This window comes from Hibiscus syriacus, unplaced genomic scaffold, assembly GCF_006381635.1.
Source record: "Hibiscus syriacus cultivar Baekdansim isolate YM2019G1 unplaced genomic scaffold, ASM638163v2 tig00116962_pilon, whole genome shotgun sequence".
Classification (NCBI taxonomy): Eukaryota; Viridiplantae; Streptophyta; class Magnoliopsida; order Malvales; family Malvaceae; genus Hibiscus; species Hibiscus syriacus.
The window spans coordinates 4,957,291-4,981,628 of NW_024063488.1; the positions used below are offsets into that span (position 1 = coordinate 4,957,291).

At 33.4% G+C, this 24,338-nt stretch overlaps 1 protein-coding gene and 1 pseudogene across 1 annotated transcript; one reads left to right on the forward strand and one right to left on the reverse strand.

Moving 5' to 3' along the window:
- Positions 1-4,347: 4,347 nt before the first annotated feature.
- LOC120190595 lies at positions 4,348-23,389 on the forward strand (annotated as a pseudogene).
- LOC120190594 lies at positions 11,368-12,755 on the reverse strand. Its single transcript, XM_039193642.1, has 2 exons — positions 12,139-12,755; positions 11,368-12,063 (listed from the first exon to the last, which is right to left on the reverse strand). Exons 1-2 carry the CDS (start codon positions 12,478-12,480, stop codon positions 11,662-11,664), a joined length of 744 nt encoding a protein of 247 aa, XP_039049573.1. The 5' UTR covers positions 12,481-12,755; the 3' UTR covers positions 11,368-11,661.
- Positions 23,390-24,338: the final 949 nt, after the last annotated feature.

Sequence of the window (24,338 nt, forward strand, 5' to 3'; positions counted from 1 at the left end):
TGTAAGCGTTGACAAAATGAATGTATGATAATAAAAATATGTTAATATATGTATATGTATAAGATAAAGATATATGACACATGTAGTGATGATTGATATGTATATAAAATTAAAAGTATACATATTTTGCTAATTTAATTATATGTATAGCTTGCCTTTTCATAATACTATATGCATATATACAAGTGCATGTGGGAGAAAGGTGTTGATATCACTAAGAAAACTCCAAAAAGTGGGGCGAGATGTGTTTTAGGCACAAAGACGGCAAAGGAAAATGGGTGTGTTAATTGGTTAGGGTTGTATTAGGTATGAAGAGCCTTCCACATTATATAAAGTTTAAGTGACTTGGACCACCACCGTTTTCTATTTTTGATTTACTTTACATTACCAAGTTGAAGTTGACGAAACCAGCACAGAGCTTTAATCAAAATGCTTTATTTTCAAGATTTACTTTTTTTTAAAGTGTAACTTGAACAAAAAACTAAAAAGAAAATGCCCTAGAATGCAATAAAAACAAATTGTATGATGTGTACATGTTAACTCATATGATGTCACATATGATATACAAGATGTGCATCATCCATATTTTATTAGAAATTAAATCAGAATTTATATAAATATTAATTATTGAATAAAAAAATTTATGTATTTTCAAAGAAATTGTAAATCTTTTTACCCCAAATAATAACATATATAAAGTCTTTCGAAAAAATAACAACCTTCAAATGTCACAAACTCGTCATCCGACCTAAGTAACTATCGCTAGAGACAAAGATTCTTCTTTCATTATATTAAAAAAATACCTAATAAAATATAAATCAATAAAAATACAAATATAAATATAAAATAGCCACTAAATACTTTTAAAAAATCAACTTGGTTCTTAGTGCTTACCTACCATCAAATGTTTTGTCAAAAAATAAAATGAATTGTCACTTATAATTAATTACATTAATTATTATATTTTTTTTGATATAATATCAATTGATTGATTTTTTCTTTAAAGATAATTATAAAATTATGAGCCAAGTTATGATTTTTTTTTATATTACACTTGAATGAAATAAATAAAAGATTTAAACATTAAACTGAGCCATATAATTTTAACGAGTGTTTTAAATTTTGTAATTTATAACATTAAAATATATTGATTATATTTTACTTTTTAATTTTTTATGAGTGTTATTAAATGTTGATGATTAATATTTATTATATGTTAATAAATTTTAAGGAAAAAATATATAACGAAAATTTTAAAATTTATTATATAAATTATCATAATTCTTTAGTAAACATATATTTTTAAGTAATTGAACACGCGACAGAAGTATCATGTGCCATATGTGAGTATAGATAGATTTATACGTCATATTTGATTGGGTAGAAACTTGGTAAAAAATCAGGTCAGACACGTTGGATTGCGATATCTGGTTCCTTATTAGCTACGTGGCCGACCCTCTTGCCGACACTTACTTTTCCTAATCAATAGAGTATTAAAATACCAAATTTAAATTACGTATATTTTTGTCACGCAGTAATTTTTACTTAATTTTCTTACCATATTGAGGAAAAAACTTAAATTGCCAATCAAACTTGAATCTTGTAAAATAATTATCATGCTAAATTAGTTTTTAATAATTTAGATAAAGTTAAAAAAATTATATTTTTAAGGATGAAAGTTTAATAAATATCGATTTTATAAAATAATACATTAAAAATAAGAAAGTAGATCACATATTGATTAAAGGGACCCTAAAATTGATACTTAAATGAAAGCAAATGGCATAAGAAAGGTCCAATTCAGGTAAACACCCACTTTCCTTTAATACGATGATTTTTAAAGGAGGATAAATGTTTATTATTATTTTTGAAGGAATTATTATTTTTATTATAATTTTAAAATTTAGAATTTCATTCCTAATAAAAGATTATTAATATAATAATTATATTTTTAAGAGATTATTAATCATATTAATAAATATATTTAATACACTCAAATTTAAGCATTAATGAAAAATCTACATTATTCAAGAAGTCTTCCCCATTAACAAGGTAAAATTGTCCAGATAATATGGTAGGGAAAAGGATTTCATGTGTATTGGACTTGAGTTTTTATTTTTTAACTAAGGTGACATTTAGTTATCTACATAGTTATGAGAAAGACGGACATTTTATGGGAAAAACCTCCGTGAATGGTTAATTATCTCTGATGTAATGGAGGACGGACATATTTGAAGGTCTTTCGACTGTTTTGCAATCAAAACAGGTTTAGAGGTCTATCGTCCGGACGATGCAAAACCCTCCGTGCATGGTAAATTATATCTGGTGCAATGGAGGACAAATAGATTTGGAACAGAGCTGATCAAAGTCATGCACAGAGATTAAAAGATGTCATCGGATCGGATCATATTTCTCAAAGTCGCTCTTCAATTCTGATGTCTTCATTGAACATTGTAAATATCATACTAATTGAGAAAATAAAAATTCGAATACAATACTCGAGAAATTCTTTTTCTCCATTACATTATCTGGGCACTTATAATAATAGGTTTTCAAATAAAGTATTATGCTCGAAATACAATTATCTTAGAAATTTCAAATAACTATGTTAAAAAATGACTAAACATCCATAAAAAGGTGTTAATAAAACTAAATCTAAAAGAAATTTCTATGAGACAAAATAAAAACTTTAACTGTTTTTATAACAGAATGAAAGTATTTATTAAATAAAGAAAAATAAAAATTTATATTTATATTTATAAAATAATCCATTTAAAATAGAGATAATTAAGTGTTGAATGACTTGTCAGCATTGGTCAAATCGATATGAGCGATTGGTGAACATTAGAAAAGAAAAGAAACAATGTGTCAAACAAAAGAAAGGTAAACAGGAGGGAAAAAATGGAAAACAAAGAAAGTCTGTGGAAGAAAGAGAGCGAGATAGTGGAAGATTAACGACAGTCTTAGAGCCAAATAACAATTAAATACAATTATTATGCAAAAAAAAACGACAAATAAATGATTTAGGAATTATTATTATTAATAATGGTAAGGAGAATTGTCCGTCTAGTTCAGTTGGTAGAGTAGTGGTCGTGGGATCGAGTCTCACTGAGGGCAATTCATAACGGAGGTCTTTCACGGAAGTTGTTCTCAACCTGACGTTAGGGGTAACCTACTATCCTATCTTTCTCTTACCCCCATTACATATGGGAATATGGTCAGTTAATTTTTTATTAATAATGGCAAGGTAATGGAATTTGTCAAGATACATACTATATATGAATGTTGAAATGTATCACTATTTTTCTTGTTTTTATTGAATTTTACAGTTGATTTTTTTATAAGAGAATAATTGAGGAAATCCGGTTAAAATAAATCTCGAATGAAAAAATCCAATTAAAATTAAATTAAATATAGTGGAAAAATAGATCTGCATTGAGTGAGCTGTCATCGTCTCTACAGATTAATCGATCAATAGATTAGATATCAATGATTAGTTAAAAAAATATAGTGAAAAATTTATCTTTAATTCAAATTACAGTAAAAAATATAAGTCAAAATAAAACATAATAACACATTTCAATTGTAACTAAAATATAGCGAGAAATTTACTCACCAACCCTTAACAATATATTGTATAAACGGGGTGGAAAAAAGCACTAGAAATTAAATAATACTATTATTTGGCCAAAGCAAACTGGTGGTATTCTTGCAATATTCTTATCAAACAAAAAATTATTGTAATATTCTTTTCTAAATGAAAGAATAATAATAATAATAATAATAAAAAGAACATCTCTCATCAGTTAAATGTATTAGTCACGTGTCGGTGGCCATTGTCACTTCTATATTCGCAAAAGCAGAAACGAAAAGCCCGAATTTCGTGTGCTATTTAAATTGAGTTTGTAATAGTAATAATTAAGTATGGTTATGGTGGAGGAAGTTGCATCCGACTACTACTACTTGTACTACCCAAGTTAATTAAGCCAAAAACCAAGCTGCCTTTCCTTTTCTCATCTGTGCAAAGCATAGATATATGCGCTTATCTCTTGGTTTTGTTCATTTTCAATGATATAGATCAGACAGAGGGAGGAGATATCGGCAGGTTTGGCGGTGGCCGGAGTTGCAGAAGATTAAATTTAAGGAAACTAGAAAAATTCTATGGATTGGTGGCGTAAGGTGATCTTCCCTGTTCGAAGACTTTGGTTTGCTGTTTCTTCACGTGTTAAAGCTCGCAAAAACGGTGCGTTTCTTCCTTTCCCTTCGCCTCGTTCTCTTTCTCGGTTAATGTTCTTAGTCTCCCAGAGACCTTTTTTTATTCTTGCTTTTGAGTTTCTCTGTTCTTCTTCTTCCTGTAATTATTGATTTTTTTTAATTTCTATTATTCGCTAAATAACAAAAGAGTTAAACTCTGTTTTTTTTCCCCTGAAAAATTCTTAAATTTATCTTGCTCCGACAAAAAACGAAACAGGTTAATATTAATAATTTAATTTAAATATTTTCAAAATATCAAATTTGAATGAATAACTTTCATTTGGTGGAGGAGAGAAGCGAAAAAACCAACGGAAATTTCAAATTGAGCAAAGGAAGAAAAAACCAACGGAAATTTCAAATTGTGTCATCTCTAAAACCTTTGCAAAATCTTGATTTTAAGCTACTTAACGAGAAAGATTAGGTTAAAGATAATAATAATCCTTCGTTCAATGACAAATAAAGTCCCGCCTCATGGCATGTTAAATCAAATAATTAAAGGAAGTTGTTTGAAGATATTTTGGTAAAACATTATATTTGATTTTAGTAAAGTAGTTACACATCATATGGTTTTCACAGCAGGGCTGTTGAAGCTTCACGATGATGTACAAACTTGCGGGTACGAAGATGTGCGGGTGATGTGGGAAATTCTGCAAAGATCGGAATCAGAGCTGATGGCAGCTAACAGCATTCCCAAGCGCAAGCATCGTTCACCTTTCTGGAGAGTCTTCGTTTGGTCTTCTTCATCATCCTTCTCGCCAAATCATGCCTAACTCAACACCCTTCCTTTTTCCAAATTATATATATAATAATAATGTGCTCCTACTCTCCTGCAACTCAGACATTCGAGCCTTATTTAGTGAACTTATAAATATCTAATTTGCGTCAATGTTAAATATGGGTACGTTCCTCGTATGCCGTTATATCCATCTTAGGATACTAATAGTTAAAATTCCTCGATATGCACGAACTTTTGGCATCTGAAAAAGATATCGTTTTCATACACCTATGGCGAAATATTTTTATCTTTACAAGCGAATTAAAAGATTAACAAATGTTGTTGATGGTATTTGATAAAACCTAACCACTACTACGTAATGAATGCAGTTACTTGACTCGATAAAATTGTGATAAAATCAAATTACCAATTTAAGACAGACTAATACGAGAAGATAGACGGTTCCCATACACTGCCATAAAGAACTTTATTTCATATGTATTTTGTCCATTGAACCTTTGGTCCCACAGCTTTCTTCTTCTTTTAATCTTGGTATTTATGCTCTTGTAATATAACATTTATACACAGGCATACACAGCAGCAGACAAACAGAAATATTATAAAATGAGAACCGGTATGCCCATCCTGAAAATACAAAAGAAAATACGAGGTTATTGTAGAAAAGTCAAAGCAAGTTGCAAACTTTCAGTAATTTATTATTTTTCAATAACCACCAAACTTTCGGTGGCAGCAAATATTGAAAAAAAATGGTTAAATCAAAACTTCAGTCATTGTAATTTAGGATATTTACAAATTAATCTTTAAGCTTCAACTATAAATACCCTAGTTCATTTAGCTTCAAAACCATCTCAAAACATTCTAGCTTTCTTCCAATACTAGAGATAATTTAGAGAGTTTCTTGAGAGTTGTTTTCTTCTTTTTATCAAGAGAGAATTATAATTATTTTCTCATTGGTAAATCGAGAGGGATTGTAATTCCTATTTTCTCATAGTGAAATTCTTCTACCGTTGCCCGTGGTTTTTATCCTATATTATTTAGGGGGTTTTCACGTAAATTTTATCTTCATTTTTATTTTCTCAAATTATCAGCTGCATTTTTGCCCTATTCGATAGCCTTCTTCCGCAACAATTGGTATCAGAGCCAGATTTGAGTGTGTAATATCTGCTTATTGTCTTTGTGGTTGCCACCAAAAGGTGGATCCTCCAACATAAGAAAGTAAGAAGGTATTACCCATTATTTGAAGGTTCCATAGAACTATTCACGATAGTGAAATATTGGAAGCTATCCGTAAAAGAAGCTATGACAACGAAATTTGATATTGAAAAATTAAATGGGAGAAATTTCTCATTATAAAAATTAAAGATGAAGGCTATCTTGAGGAAAGACAGTTGTCTAGCAGCTATCAGTGAAAGATTGGTAGATTTCACAAACGACAACAAATGGAACGAGATGGACGGGAATGCTATGTCAAACTTTCATCTAGCATTAGCAGATGAAGTGTTGTCAAGCATCGAGGAGAAGAAGACAACTAAGGAGATATGGGATCATCCCACCAAATTGTACGAGGCCATATCGTTGCACAATAAAATTTTCCTTAAGAGGAAATTATACACTCTCCGTATGTCAGAATCTACTTCAGTGACGGAACACTTAAACACACTGAACACGCTATTTTCTCAGCTTATATCCTTAAGATGTACAATAGGAGAACAAGAACATGCTGAACTTATACTTCAAAGTCTACCTGATTCGTATGATCAACTCATCATCAACTTGACAAACAATAATGTCACCAGTCTAGTCTTCGATGACGTTGCAGCTGCTATTCTACAAGAAGAAAATCGGCGCAAGAACAAGGAAGACAGACAAGTAAATTTGCAACAAGCAGAAGCATTGACAACGATGAGAGGGAGATCAACAGAACGTGGCCAAAGCAGCAGTCACAAACATGGTAGATCGAAGTCGAGAAGCAAGAAGAATTTAAAGTGCTACAATTGTGGAAAGAAGGGTCACTTGAAGAAGGATTGTTGGAGTCTAAATAAAAACTCCAATCCACAAGGCAATACTGCAAACACTTCAGATGATGGAGATGCTCTATGTTGTGAAGCGTCAACCACCGTGGAAGGCAGAAAATGATTTACAGATATATGGCTCATTGTTTCGGGAGCAACATATCACATGACCTCAAGAAGAGAATGGTTCCATCATTATGAACATGTCTCAGGAGGATCTGTGTATAGTTGCAATGATCATGCCTTAGAGATCGTTGGCGTGTGAACCATCAAATTGAAGATGTATGATGGAACAATCAAAATTGTTCGAGATGTGCGGCACGTGAAAGGCCTGAAGAAAAATTTATTATTCTACGGATTGTTGGATAATAATGCAAGCAAGATTGAAACACGGAAAGGAATCATGAAAGTGTTCCGTGGAGCACTTGTGGTGCTGAAAGGCAAAAAGATAGCAACAAACTTATACATGCTGAAGGGAGAGACTTTGCTAGAAGCAGAAGCCTCTGTTGCCTCATGTAGTTTAGATTCTGCAATGCTATGACATCAAAAACTTGGACACATGTTAGAACAAGGAATGAAAGTCCTTGTTGAGCAAAAGCTACTTCCAGGTTTAACAAATGTATCACTTACTTTGTGTGAGCACTGCATAACAAGTAAGCAGCACCGGTTGAAATTCAACACATCAAATTCTAGAGGCAAAAGTGTTATAGAATTGGTTCACTTTGACGTATGGCAAGCACCGATTACATCCCTAGGCGGAGCAAAATACTTTGTCTCATTTATTGATGACTACTCTAGGAGATGTTGGGTGTACCCTATTAAAAAGAAGTCAGATGTGTTTTCAACTTTAAAAACTTCAAAACGCGGGTGAAACTTGATTATGGAAATAAGATCAAGTGTTTCAGAACAAATAATAGAGAATAATACACAAGCGAAGAATTTGAAGACTTTTGTAGGAAAGAAGGCATCAAAAGACAGTTCACAGTGACAAACACTCCTCAACAAAATGGAGTGGCAAAGCGGATGAACAGAACCTTGTTAGAAAGAACAAGAGCAATGTTGAGGGATGCAGGCCTAGAAAAATCATTCTGGGCAGAAGCAGTCATACCGTCTGTTATTTGGTGAATCGAGCTCCATCAACTGCAATAGAGTTGAAGACACAAATGGAGATGTAGACTGGAAAACCAGCTAATTATTTAAACCTCCATGTATTTGGAAGTATAGTGTACGTGATGTACAACTCCCAAGAAATTTTAAAGCTGGATCCAAAATCCAGGAAATGTAAATTCTTGGGTATGCGGAGTAAAGGGGTATCGCTTGTGGGATCCCACTGCCCGCAAAGTGATCATCAACAGGGATGTTATCTTTGTAGAAGATAAGCTACAAAGAAAAGAAGATGATGATAGTGTTGAAAAGTCAGAGACTACTAAGATACATGTGGAAAATGAGCTTGAACAATGAGATTCTTCTGAAGCATAACCAGCTCATGATGAACAAGAACCAGAGAGTTCTGAAGCTCCAACAACTCGTCAATCAGATCGTGTGAGAAGACGTCCCAATTGACACTCAGATTATATTATAGAAGGTAATATTGCATATTGCCTTTTAACAGAGGACGGTGAGCCATCAACATACGAGGAGGCAATAAACAGCTCAGATGCTTCACTGTGGATGATGGCGATGCAAGAAGAAATTGAAGCCCTTCATAAAAATAATACATGGGACTTTGTACACTACCATAAAGAAGGAAGCCAATTGGTAACAAATGGGTCTTCAAAATCAAGCGAATGGTGACGATCAAATTGAGAGATATCGTGCAAGACTGGTGGTCAAGGGATATGCTCAAAAAGAATGTATTGATTTCAATGAAATCTTTTCTTCTGTGGTTCGACTAACAACAGTTCGAGTAGTTTTGGCAATGTGTGCTACATTGAACTTACATCTAGAGCAGCTAGATGTTAAAACAACTTTTCTTCATGGAAATCTTGAAGAAGAGATTTATATGCTCCAGCCTGAAGGTTTTGAAGAAAAATAAAAGAAGAACTTGGTCTGCAGGTTGAACAAATCTCTGTACGGTCTAAAGCAGGCGCCGAGGTGTTAGTATAAGAGATTTGATTCCTTCCTTATGTGCATTGGATACAACAGACTTAATTCAGACCCTTGTGCTTATTTCAAGAGGTCCGGTGATAACGATTTTGTTATATTGTTATTGTATATGGATGACATGTTGGTTGCAGGACCCAACAAAGATCATATTGAAGAATTGAAGGCACAACTGGCTAGGGAATTTGAAATGAAGGACTTGGGATCAGCAAACAAGATTCTAGGGATGCAAATTCACCGAGACAGAAGTAATAGGAAGATTTGGCTTTCACAAAAGAATTACTTGAAGAAGATCTTGTCAAGATTCAACATGCAAGATTGTAAGCTAATTTCTACCTCTCTTCCTATTAACTTCAAATTATCCTCCAGTATGAGTCCTAGCAGTGAAGAAGAGAGGATGGAGATGTCTCGAGTACCGTATGCATCGGCAGTGGGAAGTTTAATGTTTGCTATGATATGCACAAGACCATACATTGCACAAGCAGTGGGAGTTGTTAGTCGATACATGGCGAATCCAGGCAAAGAGCATTGAAATACAGTAAAGAGGGTTTTGAGATACATCAAAGGGACCTCAAATGTTGCATTATGTTACGAAGGATCAATTTTACTTATCAATGGGTATGTTGATTCTGACTGTGTATGGAATTTGGATAAAAAACAAATCTACTACAGAATATGTGTTTAAAGTTGCTGGTGGAGATGTAAGTTGTGTTTCTAAGTTGCAGTCAGTTGTGGCTACATCCACAACAGAAGCAGAATATGTAGCAGCTACACAAGGCAGTAAAGAAGCAATTTGGTTGAAGATGCTATTGGAGGAACTTGGGCAAAATCAAGAGTATGTCTCTTTGTTTTGTGACAGTCAAAGCGCCTTGCATCTAGCAAGGAATTCAACATTTCATTCAAGGACAAAACACATACGTAGGGATGGGCATCTAACCCGAACCCGACGGGTTTCAACCTGACCCGATCGGGTCGGATTTTTCTAAAAAAATTTCGGGGTCGGGTCACGGGTGGAGGTCCCCTTCTTTTCGGGTCGGGTGGACCAAAAACTCGACCCAATTCGACCCATGCCCATCCTTACACATACGAGTTCAATACCACTTCATTCGTGAAAAGGTGGAAGAAGGAATGGTTGATATGCAGAAGATCCATACCAAAGACAATATAGCGGATTTTATGACGAAGGCAATCAATGCTGATAAATTTACCTGGTGTCGATCCTCCTGTGGCCTGTCAGAAATGTAAGCAACATGATGGTACAAGGTAGAAAAAATGGTGTGAAGATATGATTGTTCCAATCATATCTTCAAGTGGGAGATTGTGGAAAAAGTCAAAGCAAGTTGCAAACTTTCGATGGTTTATTATTTTTCAATAACCACCAAACTTTCGGTGGCAGCAAATATTGAAAAAAATGGTTAAATCAAAATTTCAATCATTGTAATTTAGGGTATTTACAAATTAGTCCTTAAGCTTCAACTATAAATACCCTAGCTCATTTAGCTTCAAAACCATCCCAAAGCATTCTAGCTTTCTTCCAATACTAGAGAGAAATTAGAGAGTTTCTTGAGAGTTGTTTTTTTCTTTTTATCAAGAGAGAATTATAATTGTTTTCTCCTTAGTAGATCGAGAAAGATTGTAATTCCTATTTTCTTATAGTGAAATTCTTCTACCGTTGCCCGTGATTTTTACCCTATATTATTTAGGTGTTTTCCACGTAAATTTTGTATCTCTTTTATCTTTATTTTTATTTTCTCAAATTATCAATTACATTTTTATTCTATCCGATAGTAGTCTTCTGCAACAGCTACACAGTAAAATATACGCCAGAATTCCCAATCAAAGCGATTAAAATGACCCTACTTCATCGAAAAGTTTCAGAGCGAAGGATAAACATAGTAAGAACGGTCAAGTGAGCAAAACTTTTTTATATTAAGATTCCAATTGGACTTTAGTGTTGATTGGAACTTTACATTATGAAAAATTGTCTGCCTACAGAGCTAACATATATATATATATATATATATATATATATATATATATATATATATATATATTTGGATAAATTACGGAGCTAACATATTATTCCTGCAAAACTGTAATAAAATTTTCCCTCGTAGGCTTACAATTACAGAGGGGGGACAACTAAGTGAACCAAATAATGCTAAAGGTTCACCAGGGAAACCAATTATGGGTTTGTAATTCTCATCCCTTTCGTCTTTGGACAGTAAGTTCCCAAAAAAAATATTCTGACAGGCTCGCAAATCCCAAAGTGTTACTCCTTGGATGATCGCATGTATAACTTCTCAATCAGTACTGCCGGTCCTCTCCAAGCCTCTGCGGGTTCAATTTGAAATCCAGCAAAGAAACCAGTTTGTAGTATCTATGTTCATCTATAGCTTCCAAACACCAACTGTTATTTTGAATCTGTTTATGGCGACTCGTTGAGACACTGTTAACAAGATTCCTGCGGGAATGATGCTTCATTGTATTGTTTTTTCTCAAACTGCATCCATGCCTGGTTCCTGCTAGCTCAATGGCCATCCTTATTAACCTCTTTCAGTAGACATCCAGTCCATTATTCAATATAGTGGCACAGTCCATTGACACACCTTCAAGACCCTCCTGCGCAGCAATTTGCTGTATGTGTTCCCTCAATGACTCAGCGTCGAGCAATCCACCGATGTCATAGGACTTGGCATATCTAGTACTACTTGCCAAACGAAAAGACCTTCGGGTCCCCCTAGAGAATAATGGAACTCCAGGTGGTGCTTGCAATGAACTTCTAGCATATGTCTCTTTTCCATCTTCAACAAACAACATTTCACTTTGATCTCTGCCATCTTCAGAAGGAAAACCATTGAATGATCCCTTTATCTCAGGGTTGGGAAGCAGAGCATCCCTTCCATTATTTGCTTTGCCCGAAATTTCTTGATGGTGCTGCAGAGGCTTCTGTATATCACGAGAAGTTGTATCCCAATTTTCAGATACAACAACATCATTAGTAATTGTTGATTCATGAGAAGAAGAACCCGTCTTGGCAATAAGCCTGATGGATGCTCCAGATCTAGCTTTCTGAGGTGACAAAAGAACTTCCCCAGTTTGCAGACTCTCATGAATAGTCCCAGGTGGAGGAGGGACTTTGGCATTACAAGCATTTTTCAATATTGAACAGATTAAGAGATTGTGTAGTCTAACATTCTCTCTCCCAAGAACAAGAAAACAAACCTTATTGAACTCAACCTTGCTTAGCTTTAAGCTCAACAATTTATTCAAAAAATGGAAGTACTGTTTCGATCTCTCAGGCCCAAATCTCTGTATTAACTGAGCTTTCAACTCAATGAGATTGATCCGTGGGTGCTGATTAGGCAGTTGCATTGTCCGCTGCTAAAAGTCCATTACCTAATTATTTCACCAAAAATTGCAGACACATACACTTCTTTTAACCCCCAAGAATTCCAGCTAAATTAGGGTTTCTTTGCACCATTTCCATAAACCCATTTTCCGAAATCCTACTAAAGATGTTCCACTAACTACAGAAAGACCCATGGACACCATTATAAAGTGCATCTTTGCAACCCAAGAACAAGGTTCTCACATAGCTCACAGATTTAAACTTTTCCCTCCAAAAATCAATCAATAAAGCACAACTCAAAGAAACAAAAAAGATCAAACTTGAACCCGTATCAACAAAAAATGCCTCCTTTATATTTCTTCAGAAATCAATTTGACCAAAAATCCATACAAAGCTCAACCCACTAAATGAATTCAACAAATATAAGCTAAAAGAAAATTTCTATCATGCGGATCAACAAATTTTTAAGAATTTAAGAGTTCATTGCCAGCTTTGGACAATAGGCTTGAAATTCATGGGGAAATTGAATACAACAGGCAACAAAGGAGCTATGAGATTCCAGAAAGGAAAAGACACTTTTTTTTACTCTGACCTGTTTCGAGCTCGAGAAAGTTTAAGCAAATTACCGCAGATAAAGAAAACAAAATACCGTTTTGCTATCTTCCTACGAACTCGAGCTTCTTTCTCGTTATATCTTCACTTCCTATCTGTCATTATGGAACTTTTTGTTGCATTTTCAACACATTTTCTTCCGATTTTCTCTTCCATAAATCTTTGATGGATTTTGGGCAACTATTTCTTCAGATTACCCTCTTTGATCGATTTTCTTATGTTTCTATTTTGCCTTCTCTTCTCGATTTTTATATTCCATTATTTCCGCTCTTTTCTTCCTGTTTTATTTTTTTATTAAACTAAAATAAGCAAATAATATCTTCAAACATTATCAATCATTTGAATTGATGATGAATGATAATTGTTGATGTTTAAATTCATGACTTTTAAAAATAACAACGATTATTAAAATTATTAAAATAAATTAATTCGTATTTTTATATGTAAATATATAAATCACTGAACTTTAAACGCCACCTCATTTTTTGTCATTGAGCTATTGAAAATTTTAATTCCATCATTAGTTTTTCAATTTGTTTTTCGTTAAATTATTAACAATGTGATTATATGACTGTTCTCTTTTATCTTTTTTCACGAAAATATCAAAAGTAATTGTCTTTCTTAATAATCATTGTCTACTTTCATTCATAATAATAATAAAATCAAATCACTTAATTTCACTTTTTAATTAATTTTCTATTAAATTTATTTAAAATTGATAAAAATATATTTAAACATTTGATCTTATAATGCTATGATCTCCTCCTACGACTATTTAATGAGTTTAGTTTTGTAGTATATTGTTCGTCTTATTGGAAGAATGCTTTCTAGTCTCTAAAATTTTGAAAGAACACCTTAAACCACTCAAATATGAGAAAATTCTTAAAATTGATTATTTTTTACATTTAATTTTATAAGTTTCTAAAAAGATTTTAAAAAAAATCTAAATTAGTAGAATGATAAAAGATGATGAGAATAGTTTATTATATCTATGATGATTATAAAAGACGTTAGAGTACGATATTTTGTGACATAAAAATAAACACTCGAGATTATGATGAGAAAAATAATGAAAAAAATATCACATGAAAACAACGTAAATAAAAAATATTCTTAACCTCCACATCAAATTAATTAAAACTATTTTATCATTTTTGCGGCTGTAAATACTGTGAACATATCTCTACTTGTTAAGTTCCAAGGTGAAGAATGGAGCATAAAAGAAAAAGCTATGGCATAGAAAAGTAGTGTGGAAGTGACAATGAAACCAGCAGCAGCCGGAAGTCCATCCTTTCTCAACACAAAAGTCAGTTTCCTTTGGTGGCAATTGTTGTTGGTGTACTTCATCAACTTATTTCACTAAGAACTGTAATAAAACGACAAACATAAATTAGAATTATAAAAGATGGGAAAAAAGGATAAGCCTGCTTATGAAAATCCACACTAACTTCCGACTCAAATGTTAGTGCATCCCCTTGTTCAGTGAACCGCTCTCTGTTCTTCAGGTTATCCAAATAAGCCACTGTCTCTAGTCTTTCTACTGGCACTTCACTGAATAAAAGAGAAAAAATAATTATAATGAGCATTAATGAGTATGATTAGAGATTGCATCAAGGATGTTGACCAGAGATTGCATCTCACATTGCCCTCAAAAAAGAAGTTTACTAGTAATACTAAACGGAGCATAATTAGAGAAGACGCTTTGCAAGTGGAGAGGATGAAACTACTCTAAAGTCTAAAGTGACACCCAAGGAGAATCAGAATGTAGTGATTTGGCCAACAACGAGTACTTATCTCACCATCACTACACCTTTCTCCCCTGGAAATTCTCAAAAGCCTGCATTGGCTTGAAAAAGGTTAGCCAGCCGAGGATGCTTCAACTTTAAGCTGCATACAGTTAGCAAACACGTTAAAATTCCCCTCTTCCACTCTGTCCTTTACAGAATCTGAACCCTCTCTTCAATTTAAGAGCACAAAACCTCCGTATAAATATATTCCGTCTCCTCTATACAAAGAAATCACTGGGAAAAGGTTGAAAGCAAAGATGGGTTTGGTTGTAGTCATCTCTATGCCGCTGCTTCTCTTATGCATATTACTTGTTCTGGGATTGTACTTCTATAGAAGAGCTAAAGCGAGACAAGGTAACAACCCTCAGATTTATGGCGCTCCAGCTCCGCCGCCCGTTGTAGCTCCTCCTCCTCCTCCTCCTCCTCCTCCACATACCAAGCCTGACAACTTCGCAAGTGTTTGAAAAGGGTCCAATAATGGATTTTAAATCTGGGATACTTCAAAAATAATTTCAACTTCCTCTTTTCTTACTGAAGACAAAAGGTTGTTTGTGTTTTTGTCGGTTATAATCGTGTGGTATCCATTCAGCCTTCAATTTATGATGGTTTCATATTCAAAATTGATCTGTTTCACCTATTATCCATGTCAATTATTTCAAAGATGATTTTTAACATGTTAAAAATTATAAAATCTATGAGTCTATTTGTTGCATAATTTAGAACAACTATATTTGACCTGATGACTAAGCTATTCGTCTTTATTTTTTTATATTTTTTTAGGTAGTGAATTCTAAACTAGTTAGGAGTTTTCTCTTCTCCTTTCTTTTAGATAGAATTACAACTAAATTTAGAATTCATATAAAAAAAACATATTGAATTTAGTAGTATTTGATGGAGTTTTTGGCAAAGATATTAATATTTATGTTCTAGGCACATCCGTGTAATCATGTGAAGCATTCGGATGCATCAAACAAAGAAGTTGGACGTTTCATACGCAGTAGGTCGTAGGGTGGAGCTCATATACAACACACGAACTAACGGGGTTTTTAACACCGTTTGATTATAATTTTACTTTTATGACACCGTTTGACCAATATTTCCAGAACTAGCACCCTTTCTGCTGAGTTGGCAAAGGCGCGTCCCGGGGGCGCGCTTTACCCGTGTTTTTCGCTGAGTTGGATGCCACGTGTGAAAGGCGCGTCCCCGGGGACGCGCCTTTGCCAACTCAGCAGACACGTATTTTATTATATAATAAATAGTTTATTTTTATTATTATTATAAATTAATAATATTTATGTAAAATGTTTCGATTATAATGTAAGAATTATCAAGTTTCGAGTATTTTTTATTTTGATTATCGATCTATTAATTTTATCAGTTAATTATTTAAATGTTATCAATCAATATCATCTCATATCAATATTAACGAAAATATTGATGCATAAGTTAATAAATTAGTATAATTACATATTTAATCTTCAAGACTTACATATTTTAAAATTAGTCTTATTGAAAATTTAATTTAATAAATTTAATCCTCTAATCAGAACATGAAATGTGTCATCGTATACATAAATTTTTAATAACTTTTAATTTGTTTAATTTAATATTTTCTCTACTTAGAAGGTGGATTATTATTATTTTTAAAAAAAATTATAACTAATATATTAAATATTATATTAAATAAATATATTAAATATATTTATGTATTAAAAAGTTAAAAAAAATTATTTAGGTGTACATACATTGACAAATTATATAAATGCAATAACATTAAATTATTAGAAATAAAAACATTCATTTAAAAACTTTAATTACATAAGAGTTAACGGTTATATGATGATAATAGAGCTGGACATTTTTTTCTATTGTGCCCGATGTTTCTACAATGCCCACATCGTTTTGTTCTGTTGACTTCTCCCGAATATCCATATCACAATGTATTCTAGTAGATTTTGGACGACCTGAGTCCCTCAATAGCAATGGATCTGGTACAATTGTAAGCCAAGTTTGAAATCATTACAGATAAGTTGTGTCGGGCTATCAACTTGATCAGTTTGATATGTATGTATGTATGTATGTATGTATGTATGTATGTATGTATGTATGTATGTATGTATGTATGTATGTATGTATGTATGTATGTATGTATGTATGTATGTATGTATGTATGTATGTATGTATGTATGTATGTATGTATGTATGTATGTATGTATGTATGTATGTATGTATGTATGTATGTATGTATGTATGTATGTATGTTGTATGTATGTAGTAGTATGTATGTAGTATGTATGTGTATGTATGTATGTATGTATGTATGTATGTATGTATGTATGTATGTATGTATGTATGTATGTATGTATGTATGTATGTATGTAGTATGTATGTATGTATGTATGTATGTATGTATGTATGATGTATGTATGTATGTATGTATGTATGTATGTATGTATGTATGTATGTATGTATGTATGTATGTATGTATGTATGTATGTGTATGTATGTATGTATGTATGTATGTATGTATGTATGTATGTATGTATGTATGTATGTATGTTGTATGTGTATGTATGTATGTATGTATGTATGTATGTATGTATGTATGTATGTAGTATTGTATGTATGTATGTATGTATGTATGTATGTATGTATGTATGTATGTATGTATGTATGTGTATGTATGTATGATGTATGTATGTATGTATGTATGTATGTATGTATGTATGTATGTATGTATGTATGTATGTATGTATGTATGTATGTAGTATGTATGTATGTATGTATGTATGTATGTATGTAGTATGTATGTATGTATGTATGTATGTATGTATGTATGTATGTATGTAGTATGTATGTATGTATGTATGTAGTATGTATGTATGTATGTATGTATGTTGTATGTATGTATGTATGTATGTGTATGTATGTATGTATGTATGTATGATGTATGTATGTATGTATGTATATGTATGTATGTATGTATGTATGTATGTATGTATGTATGTATGTATGTATGTATGTATGTGTATGTATGTATGTATGTATGTATGTATGTATGTCTGTATGTATGTATGTATGTATGTATGTAGTATGTATGTTGTATGTATTATGTATGTATGATGTATGTATGTATGTATGTATGTATGTATGTATGTATGTATTGGTATGTATGTAGTATGTATGTATGTATGTATGTATGTATGTATGTATGTATGTATGTGTATGTATGTATGTATGTATGTATGTATGTATGTATGTATGTATGTTGTATGTATGTATGTATGTATGTATGTATGTATGTATGTATGTATGTGTATGTATGTATGTATGTATGTATGTATGTATGTATGTAGTATTATGTATGTATGTATGTATGTATGTATGTATGTATGTATGTATGTATGTATGTATGTATGTATGTATGTATGTATGTATGTATGCATGCATGCATGCATGCATGCATGCATGCATGTATGTATGTATGTATGTATGTATGTATGTATGTATGTATGTATGTATGTATGTATGTATGTATGTATGTATGTATGTATATTGGCGTTGGATCCGCCATTAATGATGTGAAATCATTACAGATAAGTTGTGTCGGGCTATCAACTTGATCAGTTTGATATGCAATGCCAAAGTGAGAGGAATATGAGAGACCACGAGTTACACGAACCTCAATAAAAGTGGCATACATTCAATAAGAGATTGTGAACTCCCCATATGAGCATCAACCATCATAAAAACATCATCATCGTTTGGAAAGCTGAAATGGATGTATACGCGGCGGAAAAAGTTCAGTAGGAAATCTGTATTGAAGTGAAGATAGTCTCTCTGGCCTGCTACACGAATCTTAACGAAATTTTGTGATAACTCCAATTGTGATGTTTCTCTCAAGGTTAAGGGGATATAAGATCTGACTCAAAAAACCCCTCTTCAGCTTCCTTATTTCTCCATCATACAAAACAACAGCAAGACGACTCATTTTCAGAGAATTTGAGAATTTAGAGTTTGGGAATTTGAGAATTTGAAAGATTGTGAACTGAAGTTTGTTTTGAAAGTTTATAATACGTTGCATATAATAGTGTCTATAATCGGTTCACTATTCATGAAGGCGAGGCGTTCCGGGGGCGCGCCTTCCATTATTTCGTCAGAGATATTATCATTGCCCTATTATGTCACTCATGTCCCTCGGGGACACTAGATATATCAGTACCTATTATTTCACTATTCACATGAAGGCGCGTTCCGGGGGCGCGCCTTCCATTATTTCGTCAGAGAATATTATCATTGCCCTATTATGTCACTCATATCCTCGGGGAATAACTTAAATTTAACTTCTTTTGAAAGTCAACAAGTTAAGAATAACTTAAATTAAAACGTTATGTGAAGTTTGAATAAATTAGATAAAATGTTATGGATAATTGAATAAATGTGAAATGATAAGTTGATTGTGACATTGAAATTGTATGGATGAGCATTGAAATGTGACATTGAATAAATTGCCAATTCACCCCTCTTGGTTGATTACGTCGATCGATGAACTCAACATAAGTTGATTTAATGTATACGTTTTAATATATATGTTAATGATAAAATCATATGTATGGATAAATTTAATTTCAATTTAAGTATTGTGAACTATAATTGGAAATAACTTTAATTTCGAATACAATTGGAATATTAAGTTGAAATTTAATGTAAATTCGAATACTATAATTTATATTTTAAATTTAAATTTGAATATATTATTTATTTTTATTTTAAATTTCGAATAATATAATTTGTATTTTAAAAAACATTATCAAACATTTAATGTTAAATGTGACTAAAAAATAACATTAAAAAATATGTATGTAACAACCATGAAACATTTAAATAACATAGCCAAATTACATAAAATTTTGAAATTTAATTATTTAAATAACATTAAATATAACTGGATCACTGATGTCGTCTTCTCGAATGAGTTCCACATGGCGGTGGTTGCCTATTTCGTGGAGGATTTCTTCGTGGAACTTGTTCTTCAGTCTCCTCATCTTCACTATCATCATCAGCAGCATTTTCTTCATTTGGTGTAGATGCGCTGAAGGGGCTGAAGGGCCTGTATAAAATAACGACCTGGAGGAGTGCTAGTAACAATCCCACGCTCCCCGGGAACTGTGGAAACTGTGGAAACATTGGCATCGATGTATGTGATCCAGATGAAGATTGAGGTGTCTGCGGAGAAAGCACCACAGCCAAATAAGATGCATATGAAGCATATGCTGGATCATTAAACATAGTCGTATATGCACCTCCATATGGTATAAAACCCTGCGGGCTAGGCATGTAACCTGGCGGGCTAGGAATGTAACCCTGCGGGCTCGGAATGTAACCCTGCGGAGATGGCATATAAACTGGTGGGCTTGGCATATGAAGTGGAGGGCTGGGCATGTACCCCTGCGACATCGACGAATAAGGATGTTGTGGTGGGACTGATGCAGAAACCGGTAGCGCTTCTCTCCGTCCAAGCGTCGGGGGACGGGGGACGAGATATTGAGACGGTGAAGTCTTTCTCGGCGCCTAGGAATGTTAACCCTCGTGCTTCCACGAAAGTAGAAACAGCTTCCCATTTTCATTAAACCAGTCCTATAGTTCCGTAACCATATGACCAGTTTCAGCGTAATATTGTCGATGGGCCAACAGTGTATATCGGTTCTCCCAAAGCGCAATCCAATCTCTGTGTCTCACCACCCAGTTAACATCTTTCTTTCCCCGTCTATCTATGTTATGCACGTCGTCTAAATTTCTAGGAGCTCCAGGAATATATTGCGTACAACCATACTGACGGAGCACGCGATCAACTGGACGCCACTCAATAATAGCAAACATATAAGAGGTATAAACGATATCCATACCTCTAATGACCCACTAAGGTGGGGTGGGATGCAAGCTTTCACTTCATCGCTCGATAAGGTATCCACTGAAACTGAAAATAAATACAATTCAAATAAATAAATATTCTAATTATATCTAATATTTTAAATTAAAATATTAATAATTAAACAAATTTAAAAACATACCTCAGACCCAGCTTTCGTATCAATAAGTAAACGAATTTCCTCTAACCCAGTAGGTATACTTTTAGGTCCTTCTTTTCATCGACCACCTATGAAATATAATATAAACTAAATATCACCCTATTTAATTGAAAATATTTAAATCAAAATTTAGTTTGAAAATTACCTCAACAATAAGGGGAATACGTAGGTTCATTCACGATCGGGCATAAGAAAGGCATGCGGAACCACGCCAAGATTGTAGAAGCAGAAGACATCCACCGATAGCAGTTTTTCTTATAATTCGTCGCCCGACACATTTCTCTAAGAGAAATGCCAAAACTGCAGCACCCCAACTATATTCCAGCTCATCAAAATCGATCAGATGCCGAACACAACAACCTGGTTGCGAGATTTGTCGGGCATCAATATTCCTCCAATTATTCGTAGAATATATGCCGAGCACATGCCTTTGCTTGATCCTCTGAATTTTCATTTAAAACCTCAAAATTAGCTTTCAACCAAGATAAATCTATTCTACCTCCATTAAAACTCTGGCGGAGCAGGGTCCAAGATAATCAATGCACATGATTGCCAATCACATCCGCATACCACACATATTTCCGTCGACGGGAAGCCCAGATGCATAGAGACATCCTCCAATGTAATTGTTGCCTCTCACATGGAAGGTGAAAAGTGTGTCTCGGGCCTCCACTCTCAATCAGTGCAGAAATTAGGAAGGTTCGAGTTTGCAACGCTATAATTGTTGCAATATACCCGAACCCAGCAGAAGTCAAATATGGCAAAATACGTTCCGGTGTCGGTATACATGGATTTTTAATAAAAGTTTCTAAAATACGATCAGCATCCTAAATAATATCTATATAAAAAGTAAAATTAATAAAATTCATAATAACTTTAAAATAAAAATAAATTTAAATATTAACATTAATTATAAAAAATATTACCATATCGCTAAAATGTCTGGAGATATGATCAATATCCAATCGCAACAGCATTTCGTTTTTCCATTATAACTGTAGACAAAACAATATAATTAGCAAAAAATTAATAATTCTAATAAATAATAATTATAAATATTATTTAATAAAAAAATAATATTTACATAATATAGTAATATAAAAAATAATAACTATTTAAAAAATACATAAAATAAATTTTTTACCACTAATAAAATTTAAAACTCAAACAGTTGGAGAATTTGGTTATAAGAGGAGAGATGATTTTGGTGTGAAGAATGAGTGAGAGTTGAGGGGGTTTATATAGGGGAGGAGGAGGGGTAGTTAGGAAAAACGGATGGGGGCATTTATGATATTTAATGGAAGGTGCGTCCCCGGGGATGCGCCTTCCACACGTGTCTGCTAATATGGCAAAGGCGCGTCCCCGGGGACGCGCCTTTCACACGTGGCATCCAAATCAGCGAAAACACGAGTAAAGCGCGTCCCCGGGGACGCACCTTTGCCAAACTCAGAAAGAGTGTTAGTTTTGAAAATATTGATCGAACGGTGTTAGAAAAATAAAATTAAAAACAAACGATGTCAGTTATGTAATTTAGCCCGAACTAACCACACTACTTTGAGTTTTGTCCAAAATTTCAGAAGATATAGGACAGAATCTGAAACTGACAACCAAGTCATCAGTTAACCAATCACAACCATCCATCTCAGCTTCCTTATCCTTCTTCCCACCACTACTTCCTCCCTCACCTGAATCTAAATCCCATCCTACTCTTTCTTCATCCTTAATAAAGAAGACACCAGAAAAAAAAATTAAAACACAGAAGAAAGACCATAAGATGTCTCTTACAATCCCAACTAATCTCTCAAAATCGATTTTGAAGCCAAAGCTGAACTCCCAAGTTACCCCCAAGGTTTCATCAAGATCATTGATCGTATGCTCCTCCTCCGATAAATCCGCTTCACCACTCCAAGCCTTCTCAGCGGCTCTCGCTCTTTCTTCAATTCTCCTTTCAGCTCCGCTTCCCGCTGTTACTGACATTTCGGGGCTCACTCCATGCAAAGAGTCCAAGCAATTCGCCAAGCGCGAGAAGCAGCAGATCAAGAAGCTGGAGTCATCGTTGAAGCTTTACGCCCCCGACAGCGCACCGGCTCTCGCCATCAAAGCAACCATTGAGAAAACCAAGAGGCGCTTCGACAATAACCAAGTACGGCCTGCTTTGCGGCTCAGATGGGTTGCCTCATTTGATAGTGAGCGGCGACCAGAGGCACTGGGGTGAGTTCATCACTCCCGGGGTGTTGTTCTTGTACATCGCCGGATGGATCGGGTGGGTCGGAAGGAGCTATATCATTGCTATAAGCGATGAAAAGAAGCCGGCCATGAAGGAGATCATCATCGATGTGCCTTTGGCTACTAGTCTCATCTTCAGAGGCTTTATTTGGCCTGTTGCTGCCTACAGAGAGCTCGTGAACGGTGACCTTGTTGTCAAGGACGTGTAATCTCCTCAGGTCTGCATCTCTCCTTTTCCTATCTTCAATTTCTTTATTAATGGTTTTATAACAATAATATCATTATAATTTGGGCAAAAATTGTATCTTAACTTGAACTATGAAGGTTGTCTTATTGTAGGACGTCTAATCTCCTCAGGTCTGCATCTCTCCTTTTCCTATCTTCAATTTCTTTATTAATGGTTTTATAACAATAATATCATTATAATTTGGGCAAAATATTGTATCTTAACTTGAACTATGAAGGTTGTCTTATTGTCCTCAATGTCCTGTGAATATCATGAAATAAAACGAAAGGGTATTGTATAAACATAAATTGTATATGTTTACTGTGATTGAATGCATAAACAAAGCATTTAACATTATGACTGTTTGATTTGATTTCATCTGATTTCTTCTGGCTACACAGTGATTGAATGGACGACGACTAGGATGGGATCGCTTTAGATTGAGGTGATGTTTGATTTTACAGAGGTAATATGTCTGCAGTCTGCGGACTACATTTGTATGCATCAGAAGAGGTGGACCAAAAGTCTGCAATCTGCAAGAAGAAGACTGTTTATTTTTTAACGTCCGCAGACTGCTAAAATAAACTGAAATATAAATAAACTGATTTTTTAAACTTAAAAGAATTTAGTAATACTGAGATTTAAATAATTTTAGTTTTACAATACTGAAATTTAAATAATTAATACAAATACAATAATAAATTATTTAAAATAAATCAATCCATATTTTAAAATAAATCAATCCATAGTAATAAATTATTTAAAATAAATCAATTCATACTAATAAATTATTTAAAATAAATCAATCGATATTTTAAAATAAATCAATCTATACTAATAAATTATTTAAAATAAATTATTTTAAAATAAATCAATCTATATTTTATAATAATTTATTTTAAAATAAATTATTTTATAATAATTTATTTTAAAATAAATAA